This window comes from Magnolia sinica, chromosome 13 (assembly GCF_029962835.1).
Source record: "Magnolia sinica isolate HGM2019 chromosome 13, MsV1, whole genome shotgun sequence".
Taxonomy (NCBI): Eukaryota; Viridiplantae; Streptophyta; class Magnoliopsida; order Magnoliales; family Magnoliaceae; genus Magnolia; species Magnolia sinica.
Window position 1 is genome coordinate 59,119,085 of NC_080585.1, and position 15,291 is coordinate 59,134,375.

A 15,291-nucleotide genomic window follows, 5' to 3' on the forward strand; every position below is an offset into this window, starting at 1 on the left:
ATAGAGAGATCATGGACTCTCTCCTGAAAATATTTGATCAATTAAACCTTAAACACCATATAATACGGTATCCCACAGGAGCACCCAAAACGGTACCTACACCCCCACATACTACGTGTACACACCCACACACGCAAACTCCTACACTCCCCCTCAAGCCGGAGCATATTATCCGATGCCTGACGAGCCCACAATCTCCCTAAGATGAGAGGATCTTTTTTAGGATATCAACTAATCAATTATTGGATCAAACAAATGGAGTGCACTATACTTGGTTGAGATTTATTTTTATTTTTCTCCTAAAAGGACTGGTCAACATCACTGTGCTTATTCCTTCCATGGAAAATCAGGTTGGAGGCAATGTGGATTGCAACTTGATTGAACAAGAGTGGAGACCTCAAAACCCATTTCCTGAAGAAGGGAGTAGAACCATATAATTTCACAAACAACAAAAGCCATAGAACGATATGCAACTTCGACATATGAGTGTGCTACCATGGTCTCTTTCTTACTCTCCAAGTTACTAGATTGCTGCCAACAAAAACCTCTTGTGAACTTCCAGTCGTTCAAAGACCCTGCCCAGTCAACATCACAATACCCACACATATTAAGGCAACCATGAGTAGAATATGGTAAAACCTTTCTTGGAGCATTTTTCAAATAGGAAGAATACAATAGATGGCCTCAAGATGACGAGAACATAGACAGCAGATGAACTTTCTGGCTACACTCAAGGTATTCAATAAAGGTAATGGTAGCCATTACCATTACAATACCAGTTGTAATGGCCGTTACTGCCAAAATTTAAACAAAAAAATAATTTAAAAAAAATGTAACAGCCCCGCTAATGGCTATTACAGGCCATTTTTTCGTAACAGCCAGTATGGCCCGTAACGCATAAGGTACCACCGTTACCGTTACGTAATGGCTGTTACATAAATGTTTTTGGATGCCATAGTTACACTGATAGCATAGGTAATGTCGCACGAGTAAGCCTCAATTAAATAAGCTAGCCCACTAGAAATTGATTTATGCCAGGATTAAGAACTTCTTATCTTAAGAGGGTGATTCTCTTTGATAGGATAGGATTATATATTGGAGGAGCACACAACACCCACATATTTCCTCTAAAAGTTGAAGATCCACTTTTCAGAACTAGCAACTTCAATGCCAAGGTTTTTAACAACCCCAAGTCCATCTCAAATGTACTGGCCCGTAAAGATTTCACAACTTTTTCCACATCACCAATACCAATGATGACAAAATCAACGCAGACTCTCAAGATTGTCATCGACTTACCATTTCACTTTACAGACACGGAGTGATAAGAGGAACTCTGATGGCAACCAATTTAAGAAATAGCTTCATTAAACTTCTTGAATTGCGCTCTAGGAAACTAGAGACCATAAAGAACTTTCTTCCGTTTGCATTCCATCTCTTTCTTTCCTGGTGGGTGAAATCCATGGTGCAAAGACATGGTGACGCGGGACAACTAACCACTTGCTCTAAAAGCTCGAATTGAAAGAGCGAGGCGAATCAATCTCTTTATCTCATAGCCCAAGTCAAGCCCTCGGCTGAAACCCCCTCGTGGGCCTCACTTCACATGGGTCCCGTCTCACACGGGTCGCCCACCCTGAGTTTGCCCCAGCTTCACTCGAGCCCGGTGTGAAAATGCCACTACATTAATCATCCTCAGTGAGGAGTCTCAAACATGAGACCTCCCGCTCTGATACCACTTTTGACATAGAACAACTAGCCACTTGCTTTAAAAGCTCGAACTAATAGAGCGAGGCGAATCAATCCATTTATCTCATAGCCCAGGTCAGGCCCTTGGCCGAACCCCCCCTTGTGGGCCCCATTTCTCATGGGTCACGGCTCACATGGGTCGCCCACCCTGAGTGTGCCCCTGCTTCACACAAGCCACCCCGCTCAAGCCCAGTGTGAAAATGCCCCTGCATTATGTGGGTTGTTGTGGAGAAATGTTTTCTTCACATCTAGCTAATGAAAAGCCCAATGACAAAATGACAGCTAAAGGAAGTACTAGCACAAAATTTAACTATAAGAGCAAATATTTTCGGGTAGTCCACACCAACCTGTTGGGTGAACACTTTAGCCACAAGACAACCTTTGAAACTTGCAATCGATCATCCAAATTTTTCTTTAAAGTGTACACCCATCTACATCCAACCACATGCTACTTATAGGCAACTCACCCAAATTCTATGTTCCCTGCATCTCAAGATTACACCCATCAACATCCAACCACATGCTCCTTATAGGCAACTCACCTAAATTCTATGTTCCCTACCATACTTTTCGATGAGGATAGCCAAGGCAACTACACTCTAAAAGGAATGGACACGGAGGATGTGGATGAAAGAAATGCTTTAAAGGATGGGGAAATGGATCAATAGGACAATATTACTAATTGGATGCGGAGTGCATGACCGCTTGGCTTTTTGAAGAGCAAACGGTAACTTGGAAGTAGGAAAGAGGACCAAATCGAATAATGAGTGATGATCATGAAGGATCACTGAGGGCTGGTCCTTGTTCCTCTAAGCATACAATTTCAGTTGCTTCTCCACAGAATTAGACTGATCAGAAACACACAGAGCCATCTACCTTTTTTCTTAAAGATCATCATGAGATGAGGTAGTAGTAGCAGTTGTCTGGATGAGAAATAAGGACCATTCTCAAACAAAGTAACATTTTTAGCAATATGCCTTCTCTACTCACAAGATAATAACACTTGCTCCCCTTAGCGCCCTACACACTTCACAACTTGCGGGGCCAACTTGTTCTTTTTATGGTCTTAATACTCAGTGTTTTGAGTATCGACGATATCAACCAATATATCCCATGATATATCTTGTATCCCACCTGTGCAATACGAAACATGTGCGATACAAAACGCACTAGTAGTGGGATATATCCCACATGTTCGATCCGGTGAGCATTTTTAATTTCCAATCCTTTTTTCTGTAAATCATGTTAAATCGGTGTCAAATTGTTACAAATCCATGATTTTTCATGTTTTGCATGAAAAATCATGGATTGGGAGCTTCAATTTGGAGATTTGGAGGAGATGAGCCGAATTGTGGAAAATTGAAAAAAATAAAAAATAAAAAATCACAATTTCTCACAAATCTGTTGCAATCTTTGTTCAAACATAAAACCAAACATGTATGTAACCTGATCTAGCGATTCTTCTTTTGCTTTTGAATGTATTCCTTGTGTTTACACACTTCTTCTTACATTTATAAATTATACGAATTGACTTTGAATATACTTGCACCAATTCAGTTAGACACAAGGTGTCCCGTATCCATTACGATACGGCCGTATCGGCCGATACGTAACGGTAACGGCCGACATCGTTACGCGATACGGGGTCGAAACGGGCAACCCCCCAGATTCTGTGACCGTTACGGTCCCGTAACGGCTGTTACGGGCCTATAAAATAGGGGAAAAAATAGAAAAAAAAAAAAAAAACATACCTATTTTTTTCTCTGTTCTTCTTCTTCTCACCTTGCTGCAGCTGCGGCTGCGGCCCGGGCCTCCTCCTCTCTCTCTCTCTCTCTCTCTCTCTCTCTCTCTCTCTCTCTCTCTCTTTTTGGTTTCCCTCTCTCTCCCATCTTTTTCTTTTGAAATCGAAAGCGGATTGACTAGTGAACCACACACTAGTATAGCTGCTGTAGGTACATGTCATGCTAAGACAAGCACTGACACTCCTCGAGCTCCGAGTTGTACGAACGGTTCAAAGGAGATCAAAGTTATATGGGCTCCATAGTGATGTATTATTATATCTACACCGTTCATCTATTTTTAAATATCATTTTAGAGCATTAGCCAAAAAATGAATCGTATCCAAAGATCGTCTGGACCACACCAAAAATAGCAGCGGAGATGATGATTTTCACCGTTAAACAATTCGTATGCCCACCATAACGTTTATTTTCCATCCAATCTGTTCAAACAGTCAAAAAGACCTGAATGAAGAAGAAAAAGAAATTTCATATTGATCCAAAAGTTCTGTGATCCTAAAAAGGGTTTCAATGGTAGACGTTCAATCCCCCACTGCTTTTTGCAGTGTGGTCCACTTGATAATTAGATCTATATTATTTTTTCGTGTCAAGCCTTAAGACGAGCTCGTCAAATGAATGGACGGTTTAGATATAACACATACCTCATGATCAGACCCACAGGACTTGCTTACGTCAAATGAATGGACTGCGTACGAGTTATGCAGCACGTCGCACAAGTTAATAAAATGTATACATGCCACATGGGTCCCACCATGATGTATGTATTTTATCCATGCCGTCCATCCATTTTGCCACATCATTTTAGGTTATGATTTAAAAAATTAGTAAGATCCAAATCTCAGGTGGACCACAGCATAGGAAACAGTGGTTATAGAATGCTCACCATTAAAAATTTCTTAGGGTCCACTGTAATGTTTATTTTCCATCTAACCTGTTAATAGGGTCACACTGACGTGGATGAAGGGAAAACACACGTCAGCTTGATCTAAAACTTTTGTAGCCCCAATAAATTTTTAATGGTAGTCATTTAATTATTGTTGTTTCTTATGGTGCGGTCCACCTGAGCTTTGGATCTGCCTCATTTTTGGGCTCATGCCCTAAAATTATTTAGCAAAATGGATGGACGGTGTGGATATAACACATTTATCACGAGTGGGGTCCAAAAAACTTTGACACTCGTGTGCTACACTTCACAATTCGAGTCCTACCTAATTCGGGCCCTTAAAAAATTGTACACGAGACATGTATTAACTTAAACTTTACCAATTAAATTATGGACTGTAATTGCTAACTCAAAATGCCAAATCAAATTGTTTGAATGTTTTAATTGTTAATTTGTGGACGCTTATTTTTTAAAATAGGGCCTTTTGATTTTTTTTCATGATTCACTATCCAATAAATGTCCACCAATTCACAAGTGAGATAACGCCAATAAATTGCATGAATTTGAGGCTAATTTGGGGCATGGATTGGTCCTCCAAGTCAGCCCCAAATTGGCAACGCGATCTACCTGAATTTAATTTCATTTTTTAAAAGAACTATTGGGAGAAATGATATCAAATTGTTAAGAATATTAAATTAGATATTTAGAAAATTAAATATATGAATTTTGTAGTCAAATTCAGGTTATCTGGTTCATAAATTCATCAGACAGTCCGATACAACTTCTCACCAAAGAGTGGACCGTTACACCACCATAAACATGTTCCAATTTATAAATGAATGTATATTTGGAATGCTTAGAATATTCCAGATTTAATCCATATTTTTTCATATTTTTTTGGCAAAAAATAAAATAAAATTGCACCGTTACGGGTCGTTACGCCCTCGTATCACCATTACACCCCCGTATCCGTATCGGTATCGGAGGGCACCATTACGCCAACCGATACCGATATGGGATACCTTGGTTAGATAGCGCATATATTAGGACCCCATAGAAAGAAAACTTATTATGTGCACTTATTTTTTGTATTGTTTTGATTTATAAGTGTGTATTGTTGTCTTTTTACAATCACTAAAGTTTCATTGAAAAATTTGACCAATTTCCCAATGTTTCCCCATGTTTACAGCAACAACAATACATTATGCGACACGACCGATATATCCCATGCGATAACCGATTGTATCCATATCCCAAAGGTGCGATACGTAACGCAATACTGATATTTTGAACATTGTTAACACTTGAACAAAACACACATTCAAAGACATCTAGGGAATGGTAAACAATGGGAGATCATATTTCAAAATCTTTACAGGATAACTGTTTCCAAGAAGAAGAGTGCCCATGGTGGGGACTACCTCATCCCAATAGATTTTAGAACCAACATCTCACGACAAATCTAGCAACCTCTAAGCGATTATGATTTTTCCACTTAGCAAATGCTATTCTATTGGGGACTAGATGGGCATGAAGCTGGAATTCTATGCTGTGCTATTGGTAATTCTGTGGGCCATGCTTGATATTCCTTGGCATTGTATAAACAGGAAACTTTGATTTTGGTGTCAAACTGTGTTAGAACCATCTTAGGAAACATTTGAAGTTTTTAACAATGGAAGAAGCCTCATGCATACTTTTCACCAAGTAAACTCACAAAAATCTCAAGTAACCAACAACTCTAAATGAAATATTTATAACAAAAAAAATGTGGCAACTGGGGCAGATCTCTACAAATCAAAATGAATCAATTCAAAAGTAGTTTATTTTTATGATTATCAAGAGAAAATGAGGTTTGGCAATGTTTTTAAATTAACAAACTTCACATTGGAAATTAAGATCCTTTGCAATTTATTTGAAAATAATAAATTAACAGACTTTGAGAACAAATGACTCAAGCATGTGCGACGTGTTCTAGACCCACGACAAAAGCAGATCTCTTTGGAATAGTACAGATCTCCCCATGGTCAAGATATTCCTTCCTTTCATGAGGCAACACCATAAAGCACGGCAAACTCAACATGGATCTCCACTACACCACCCTTCCAAAATGTAACCCGAGACTATCCCAATCTCAAATAACACCCATTTGGAGAAAGGGCTTTTTTCCTTTTTAACGATTGCCCTCCAAATTCTCGATGCGACGAGTCCTTAGTGAACACCCCTACCCCCTCCCCACCAATGTATCCCGTATCGGTATCGGTTGGCGTAATGGTGCCCTCCGATACCGATACGGATACGGGGGCGTAACGGCCTGTAACGGTGCAATTTTATTTTTTTTGCTAAAAAAATGAAAAAATATGGATTAAATTCGGAATATTCTAAACATTCCAAATATGCATTCATTTATAAATTGGAACATGTTTATGGTGGTATAACGGTCCACTCTTTGGTGAGAAGTTGTATCAGACTGTTTGATGAATTTATGAACCAGATAACTTGAATTTGACTATAAAATTCATATATTTAATTTTATAAATATCTAATTTATATACTTATATCATTTCTCCCAATAGTTCTTTAAAAAAATGAAATTAAATTCAGGTAGATGGCGTTGCCAATTTGGGGCTGACTTGGAGGACCAATTCATGCCCCAAATCAACCTCAAATTCATGCAATTTATTGACATTATCCCACTTGTGAATTGGTGGACATTTATTGGATAGTGAATCATGAAAAAAAATAAAATCAAAAGGCCATATTTTAAAAAATAAGCGTCCACAAATTAACAATTAAAACTATTCAAACAATTTGATTTCATTGTGAGTTAGCAATTACAGTCCATAATTTAATTGGTAAATTTTAAGTTAATAAATGTCTCGTGTACAATTTTTTAAGGGCCCGAATTAAGTGGGACCCAAATTGTGAAGAGCACACGAGTGTCAAAGTTTTTTGAGCCCCACCCGTGATGAATGTGTTATATCCACACCGTCCATCCATTTTGCCAAATATTTTTAGGGCATGAGCCCAAAAATGGTGCAAATTCAAAGCTCAAGTGGACTGCAACATAAGAAACAACAAAATTGAACATCCACCATTAAAAATTTATTGGGGGCTATAAAAGTTTTAAATCAAGCTGACATGTGTGTTTTCCCTTCATCCACGTCAATGTGACCCAATTAACAGGTTAGATGAAAAGTAAACATTACAGTGGGCCCTAAGAAAATTTTAATGGTGAGCATTTTATAACCACTGTTTCCTATGGTGTGGTCCACTTGAGATCCAAATCTTACTAATTTTTTGGATCATGACATAAAATGATGTGGCAAAATGGATGGACGGCATGAATAAAATATATACATCATGGTGGGGCCACGCAGCACGTGTACAAAAGCGTCCTACACAGATTTCTTTAGACGCGGATTGGGTGGTGTACCTCACTGACATACATGTATTGACGTCAGTAAGTCCTGTGGGTCTGATCATGAGGTATGTGTTATATCTAAACCGTCCATTCATTTTACGAGCTCGTCTTAAGGCTTGACACGAAAAAATAATACAGATCTAATTATCAAGTGGACCACACTGCAAAAAGCAGTGGGGGATTGAACGTCTACCATTGAAACCCTTTTTGGGATCACAAAAGTTTTGGATCAATATGAAATTTGTTTTTCCTCTTCATTCAGGTCTTTTGGACCTTATGAACAGATTGGACGGAAAATAAATGTTATGGTGGGCCTAAGAATTGTTTAACGGTGAAAATCATTGTCTCCGCTGTTATTTTTGGTGTGGTCCAGACGATCTTTGGATATGATTAATAGATGAACGGTGTAGATATAACAAATACATCACTGTGGAGCCCATGTAACTTTGATCTCCTTTGAACCGTTCGTACAACTCAAAGCTCGAGGAGTGTCAGCGCTCGTTTTAGCATGACACGTACCTACAACAGCTATATAGCTGGTGTGTGGTACACCAGTCAATCGGCTTCCGATTTCGAACGAAAAAGACGGGAGAGAGAGGGAAACCGAAAAGAAAGAGAGGGAAAGAAGAGAGAGAAAGAGAGAGAGAGAGAGAGAGAGAGAGAGAGAGAGAGAGGAGGAGGAGGAGGAGGAGGCCCGCAGCAGGGCCGCAACCGCAGCAGGGCGAGAAGAAGAAGAAGGAGAAGAAGAAGAAGAAAAGAAAGAAAGAAAAAAAAAAAAAAGGTATGCTCTTTTTTTTCCTATTTTCGGCCTATAACAGCCGTTACGGATCCGTAACGGTCATTATGACACCTTGCTCCCCCCTTGATGACCTGTTTCTGTAGACTCTCTTCATCACTAGCATATCTCCAAAGCCACTTGCATAGTAGAGTGCAATTCATGATTTCAATCTTATTAATACCCAAGGCTTTTGTATATGGTCTCAGTGGGCGTATCAGCTGCCCAAAAATGATACGATACAAGACCGATGGACCTGTTCGAAAGAAGACGAAAAAAATCGCACAAAAAATCTTGAAAATTAGGAAAACTGTAAAACATCAGAATCCACCACTTCTTTGTCTTTTTAACATTAAACGGTGTTTCAGACCATTCATCGATAAGAATACTATCTGTCCACTTAACCTGCTGAAAGTCCACCAAATAGGTCCTAATTGAACATAATTCAAGCATGATTTGGTGCATTAAGGTCCATTACATTACGAATACAACAAAAAGGTCACAACTCGCTGGCGACTCAGTTGAAATGTTGATCAAGATAATAAGCAACTTCAATAATTCATTACCAAATACAAACCTAGGGGCCAATATGGATAAAATAAGTACCGTTCACCATGATGATGAATATAGCATGCCAGAAGGGTGGTATTGCTTTTGGTGGAAGCATGACCAGGGGGTATAAAAGATCATCATTTCTGTACCACCAGTAAACTCCAATCACATGAAGCATGAAAACTACTGCAATGCCAAGCAGAACAGAAATTTTTCTCTCACCCTGCAGAGACCAAGATTGAATTATTGTGTTAAGAAACGAGAAAAGAATGACAGTCGTTCTAATTTCACCCACCCCCAGATTGATGCTTGGAGATTTTACCAAGAAAAGCATTAGGAATAACCTTCAAAAACCAATAACAGAAAACATATATAATAAAACATGCATTCAGCATCTAATAAAAACACTAAAATGATGGTCCTCAAATCACCTAGTGCTGAGATCAACATACATGCCTTGAAGTTTTTAGGAGAAAATTAGAAAAGGCTGCTCGTTCGAATTGTGAAGGAAAAACTGCTACAAACTGACGAGAAGTTGCCCAGCATATCAAATCAAGAAATGTTTGTATGGCTAAAAAGTCAATAGCAACAGAAGAAAACTTTGGTTGATGATCACCTACACTTGGTCACAATAAGAAATGACACAGAATAGATTGCAGTTTTGGCTATCTAAGTGTGAACAAAGTAGTAATAATAGTTATGATTCCATGAATATGTAAAGGGGAAAAAATCGTCACAATAAGAAATTACACAGGATAGACTGCAGTTTTAGCCATCTATGGGTGAACCACAAAGTACTATAGTTACAATTCCATGAATGCATGAAGGAAAAAAAAAAAATAATGAAGTCAGTTCCCTACTGAAAATCATAGGGGCCCACTAAAACTACAGAAACGAGTGCATAGTGCTTCAAACAACAGCATAGGCCTCCCTATTCATCAAATCTCCATTCCACTCCTTATCAAAAATACCATGATGTAATCCAGATGGTGCAACTTGCAAACCTCAAGCTCAAAGTTTGAATCGTTTGTGCTGCCTGCTGCGACCCGAGAAAACCCCGCAATTCCAACCAGACATTGTAGGAGAATCAGCAGGAATATCATCAAAATGCTATTTTTCAAGTCACTCTAGTTCCATCCCATCTAGATGAACAAAAACCACAGATCTTGTACTTAACCTCATTTTTGACACTCGGGGCATTTTCATCATTTCTAAAAATTCTAAAGCTCGGGGTTTTAATCCAATCATTGTTCACCAATTAGGTTTTCTGTTTTAAAGCAATGTTGATTTTAGTGATAGTATAGGCCCTGTAGTATTTAATCCAACCATTGCTTTCCCTTGTTTAAAAAAATAAAATTAAAAAAAAAATGATAAAGTGGGTTTGTTTTAAGAGTCTTTTAAATGTTGAGAATGAGATAATTGACGGAGGGTGATTATTGCAGATAAACCTTAGAAAAATATACTAGGGTTTGCTTTGTTCTTCACTGTGTGCATATAGACACACACTCGCATAAAAGGATTTTCTTAGAAGGAATGAAGGGGATTTTTTTCCATTTCAAAAAGATTCTAAGAAATAGGGCCTTAGAGAGAATGAAAGAGTCTCTTCTTTGTTCACATACCAAGGATACAGCCTTAGAAATGATTGGCAAAACAGAATTTCTGAAGCCAACCCCAAATTGTTGGGACAAGGCTATATGAGCCTATAGATGATGATTGGGCGATTTTCTTCACTTGGGAAGTGATTCTCAAGAACATTGAGTATGATGCGCATTCCAATGAGTGTGATGCTAACCAAATCAGATGATATGGCACATTTATAGAAGGATCTTAATCTGCAATTTTAGTCATCCTTGGAATTGTTTAATTTATGTTATGAGCATGCGATTGTGATCATGGACTGATCGTGGCCATCCAAAGGCTTGCCGGCATCAACACATGCATGTCCTATCTTTAACTGCTCCCAAGTAGTTGGCACATAAAATTCCAATGAACTTTTCATTTTGCTTGAAACTCATAAAGGACCCACTTGGACAAACTTCCTCAAAAGCAGGTTTTTGGAAAGGGGGGATTTCAAGCATGATGAGTAGTAACAACCGTTATAGGGTTGTAAAGGGCATTACGTAAAGGTAACGGTGGCAACCGTTACGTGTTATGAGTTCGTAACGGCCGTGACGACTGTTATGGAAAAAATGACCTGTAACAGCCCGTTATGCCCCCTAAAGGCCGTAACAGCCCTGTAATGGTCCATTATAGAGCCAATACAAGTTTTTCAGGGTTTTTTTTTTTTTTTTTTTTTTAAATAAAGAAGAAGACTGTTACAACCCGTATCGTAAAGGTAACCGTGGTGGCCATTACGGCCACCGTTACCATTACTGAGTACCTTGATTTCAAGCCTGCATTTTCAGAGGATTAGGAAAAAACCTAACCAATTTGTTTTTGTCAATTAACACCTATTTTTTCAAGGGAAATATGAGATAGAGGTTTGCAAAGTGCATCCATACATACAACAATGACTGATGTTTTGACGCTTTGGATCAAAACAGCTCAAAAGCCCCTTTTAAGGGTGCATCCAAATAGGGTTTAAATGGATCCACAAAAGAGTCATTTCAAGGTGCATGGTGTTCCCAGATTCCAAAAACAAAAAGCATCTTTAATAAGATGTTACAAATCCTCTAATGCGATAAGAAACAAAAGCCAAGCAAACCAAACAATTCAAATTTGGATCCAGGCTAGGGGAGCTGGAATACTAAAGTCATCTCAATACAACACTTTTGGTCAAAAGTGGTCTTTAAGGTCCAACCGATCTTCTCCATGGCAGTTGTGGGAAAATTTGGTATTGAAGATTGTATCCGCTTCTGGGAGACTCATGATTGTCATCAACCTATGAAATATATTATTAGATATTGTTTGATGGTAATCAAACTATGTAATAGTCTATTCCATAGCGGTGGGAGTTTTGTGCTCATTGTCAGTCCCAAGCCAAATAAGGGAGGGTTGAGTCAGGTCGGCAACCGACATCAAACTTTTACTGTAACTTTCATCATGAATATGGACAATATGATGATGATGCTTTTTGAGAGGACCGTGGTGTGGCAACATACAGCTCTACCAAAACTTCCCACCTTTGTGCCAAGTTGCCTATGAAAAAGTTGCGATTTCAAGATTGCAGTATGTTAGGTGAAGATGTTAATTGCAACCCAGCATTTAGTAGAGCCTTAAATGTTGTTGAAGTCAATAAATTCCTTACTCTCGTGGATCGGCTGAAGCATCGTAAACAAAATCGAAGGGGGAAATGGTGGAGTCAATAGAAATGGCAAATTCACAGTCAAATCCTCTCACTGTTTCTTGGATGGAGTACCAAATCAGCCTCATCCATCTCCAGTGGCAAAACATTTGGAAGTCTCTAGTCCCTTTTGTTGGTCAGTGGGGACTTGGGACGAACAAGAATCTCACCATTAACCATTTCAAGAACAAGAATATGCTTATCACTAATGGATGATATTTATGGTCCCTCCTAAGTAGACAATTTCTTTCTTCACTATGAATTCTTGATGACCATGTAGCAAATTCTTTTTCACCTCTTCAATGTTATATGTATGAGGTAGATCCAAGACTTCTTCATGGCTTGGCAAGGAATCCAGTTCAAGACAAAGGAAATTCCTTTGGTAGGGAGCAATCCCAACAACCATTTGCTCGATTTGGAAAGTGCGCACCTTTAGATCATTTTAAAATTCTTCTTGAATCAAAAGAGGTTGTCTTTGAGGCAGGGGGGAATTTGTATAGTGGATCAGAGTTTCATTTAGTAGGCTTGGGGTCTCTTTGTTTTAGATGATTCATCATCTTTGCATATCGTAATCTTTTATATGCTTTCTTAGATTTTAAAAATAAAAATTTTAAAAAAAATAAAAAAATATTACCTCTCAACCAAAAAAAAAACTGCTCTTATTCATACAAACCAACAAAAAAAAAAAAAAACCATATATAGTGACATGCATTTTTTCTTGTTGAACCGATAACGAAATAAAAATACTAATAGAGCAACATGAGTGTAGATGAGCACATCTGGTACATATCAAAGAAAAGAGTTACATATTTCATGACAGTAAGATAAACAACAGCACCTTTAGGGCCGTCTGCTTTCGTAGAACATCATTTGACTTGAACATCACCGCAGAAATCCAAATTGTGACAAAGAAACCTGTGAGTCCTTGCAGAAAGGCGACATATCACAATTTGCAAGAAACAGTATTGGGATGAAAAGAAAAAAGCACATGCAAAACTGAGGCTTCAACCAAAATAAATTGTACTTTCAGTATTCATTAATGATGGTGCAATGTATATTACTAAAGCTTTAAAAACCTCTGGTTCACCTATAGAAAAGCATTAAAGTTTGACATGTACAGATAGTTTGTTTTCCATTCTCATGAAAATAACCCTACCCCTACCCCCCCAAAAAAAAAAAAAAAAAAAACCAACAGGAGCAAAACTAATACTACAAGAACACAAGACAATTGAACTGAAATTTGCAAGATCGAATACCTTGCAAATGCTGACGAATGAATACGACTAACAGAAGCAATGAAAATGGCAGAATCTGCTCAATCCACCTTGCAACCTGCTGAATATCATATCTCTGATATGAAGAATCCCTATTATTAGTGCTACCTCCAGTGGCATTCCCGGCCTCTCCATCCAAACCCCCACTTGGTGAACTAGGAGACATGATCGGCGATGGTGATGACGGACCCCTCTCTCCACTCCCACCATCTTCCTCATGATCTGCCCCTACCACCGCCCCATTAATCTGTTCCACAGGAACGCCATTCTGACCAGAATCCACATCCCTCGCTGGACCCACTGGCACACCTGGACGAACATTCTCATGATCTCCAGAACCAATTATCCTTATTGAGACCTCGCCAGCAGCAGAATCATCTAACCGATTCTGCCCATCAATCAGCCCCTCATTTTCCTGGTGACTCGACCGGGCTCGGAGAATACCCGAATACTCCAACAGCGCCGATAATGGTGCCTGGATAAAACTCGATGCGGAAAACTGCATTCCATATCTTCTCAAACCGCTACTGCCTGAGGAACTCCTGTATGAATCAGAATTCCCGCCGGATGTTTCCATTTCTCCAGAACGCTGGTCCTAGTCCCAACTCTATCCTTACAGATGAAAATCCTGAGAGAAATATGAACAGAAATAGATGGAACGGCTTCCAGTAGCGACAGAAAGAAACCGAAGCAATAATTCTTGCGTTACTGCAACTCCTTAACGCTAATCTTGATCTTTTTCCATCGAATACAGAGAGATTCACGGATTTCCCGTAGAAATCAGAGAGAAGCAAAATTCGAGAGCAGAGATTCTTCCGGAAGGGATTTCGACGGCAAAAAAAAGGAGATTGAAGCGATAATTCACAGATAAGGAGGATCAAGAGAGAAAAGCTACCTACCTCCGGAGCTTCTTCAACGATCGGCGAATGGTGAGCAGAGAATCTATTCACAGAAGCCCTAACCCTAATCACGATAGAGAGAGAGAGAGAGAGAGAGAGAGAGAGAGAGAGAGAGAATCTGGGGACTTTGTCTTTGGGGGTTTTGACGTCAGTTGAATGGCATTTCGAAATGAGAAGAAAATGCAAGGGGAATTTATAGGATGGGAGAGAAGGGGTTCGATAGCTTTTTTTTCCTTTCTTTTTTTTCTTTTTTCCCCTCTACCCCCCTTTCCGTCTTCGAAATAGACAAAATGAGGATTATCTGAAACGAGGCCCGCGCCTTCTTCGGTATCCGCTGGTTTTCATTTTGAGAATGACTTCGTAGTCTGGCGGACTGTGGTGATGATACGCAGCACTTCGAAATTACGAACGAGGTTTCATAAGCCAAAAATAATGCTCGTTAGGTTACTGGGCAAGCGGATTGCGTCTGACCCTACTAAACAATAATATGTAATAACTATGTAGATATAGGAGCTCATGTGGAGTCATATACTTATTTATCCATACCATCCATCCATTTTCTCGTATGAGCTTGGAAATGAATAGATCCACTGATACAGTTGATGATAGTAGAACTGACTCTTGCATTTAATGCAACCCAAGCTCATTATTGGTGTGGT

At 39.0% G+C, this 15,291-nt stretch overlaps 1 protein-coding gene across 5 annotated transcripts in view; it reads right to left on the reverse strand.

Moving 5' to 3' along the window:
• Positions 1 to 14,958, reverse strand: part of LOC131223788 (uncharacterized) — a 39,677-nt gene extending 24,719 nt beyond the window's left edge. Inside the window, exons 1-4 of one of the 5 annotated variants that reach the window (XM_058219295.1) lie at positions 14,629 to 14,958; positions 13,716 to 14,361; positions 13,298 to 13,383; positions 9,231 to 9,399 (exon numbers count right to left, since the gene is read on the reverse strand). In XM_058219295.1, coding sequence (XP_058075278.1) covers positions 9,231 to 9,399; positions 13,298 to 13,383; positions 13,716 to 14,310 — 850 coding nt within the window. In that variant the 5' untranslated portion in view covers positions 14,311 to 14,361; positions 14,629 to 14,958. Of the gene's footprint in view, positions 1 to 9,230; positions 9,400 to 13,297; positions 13,384 to 13,715 lie in introns of all 5 variants that reach the window. The other 4 variants (XM_058219293.1, XM_058219294.1, XM_058219296.1 and 1 more) reach the window with 4 other exon arrangements.
• Positions 14,959 to 15,291: the final 333 nt, after the last annotated feature.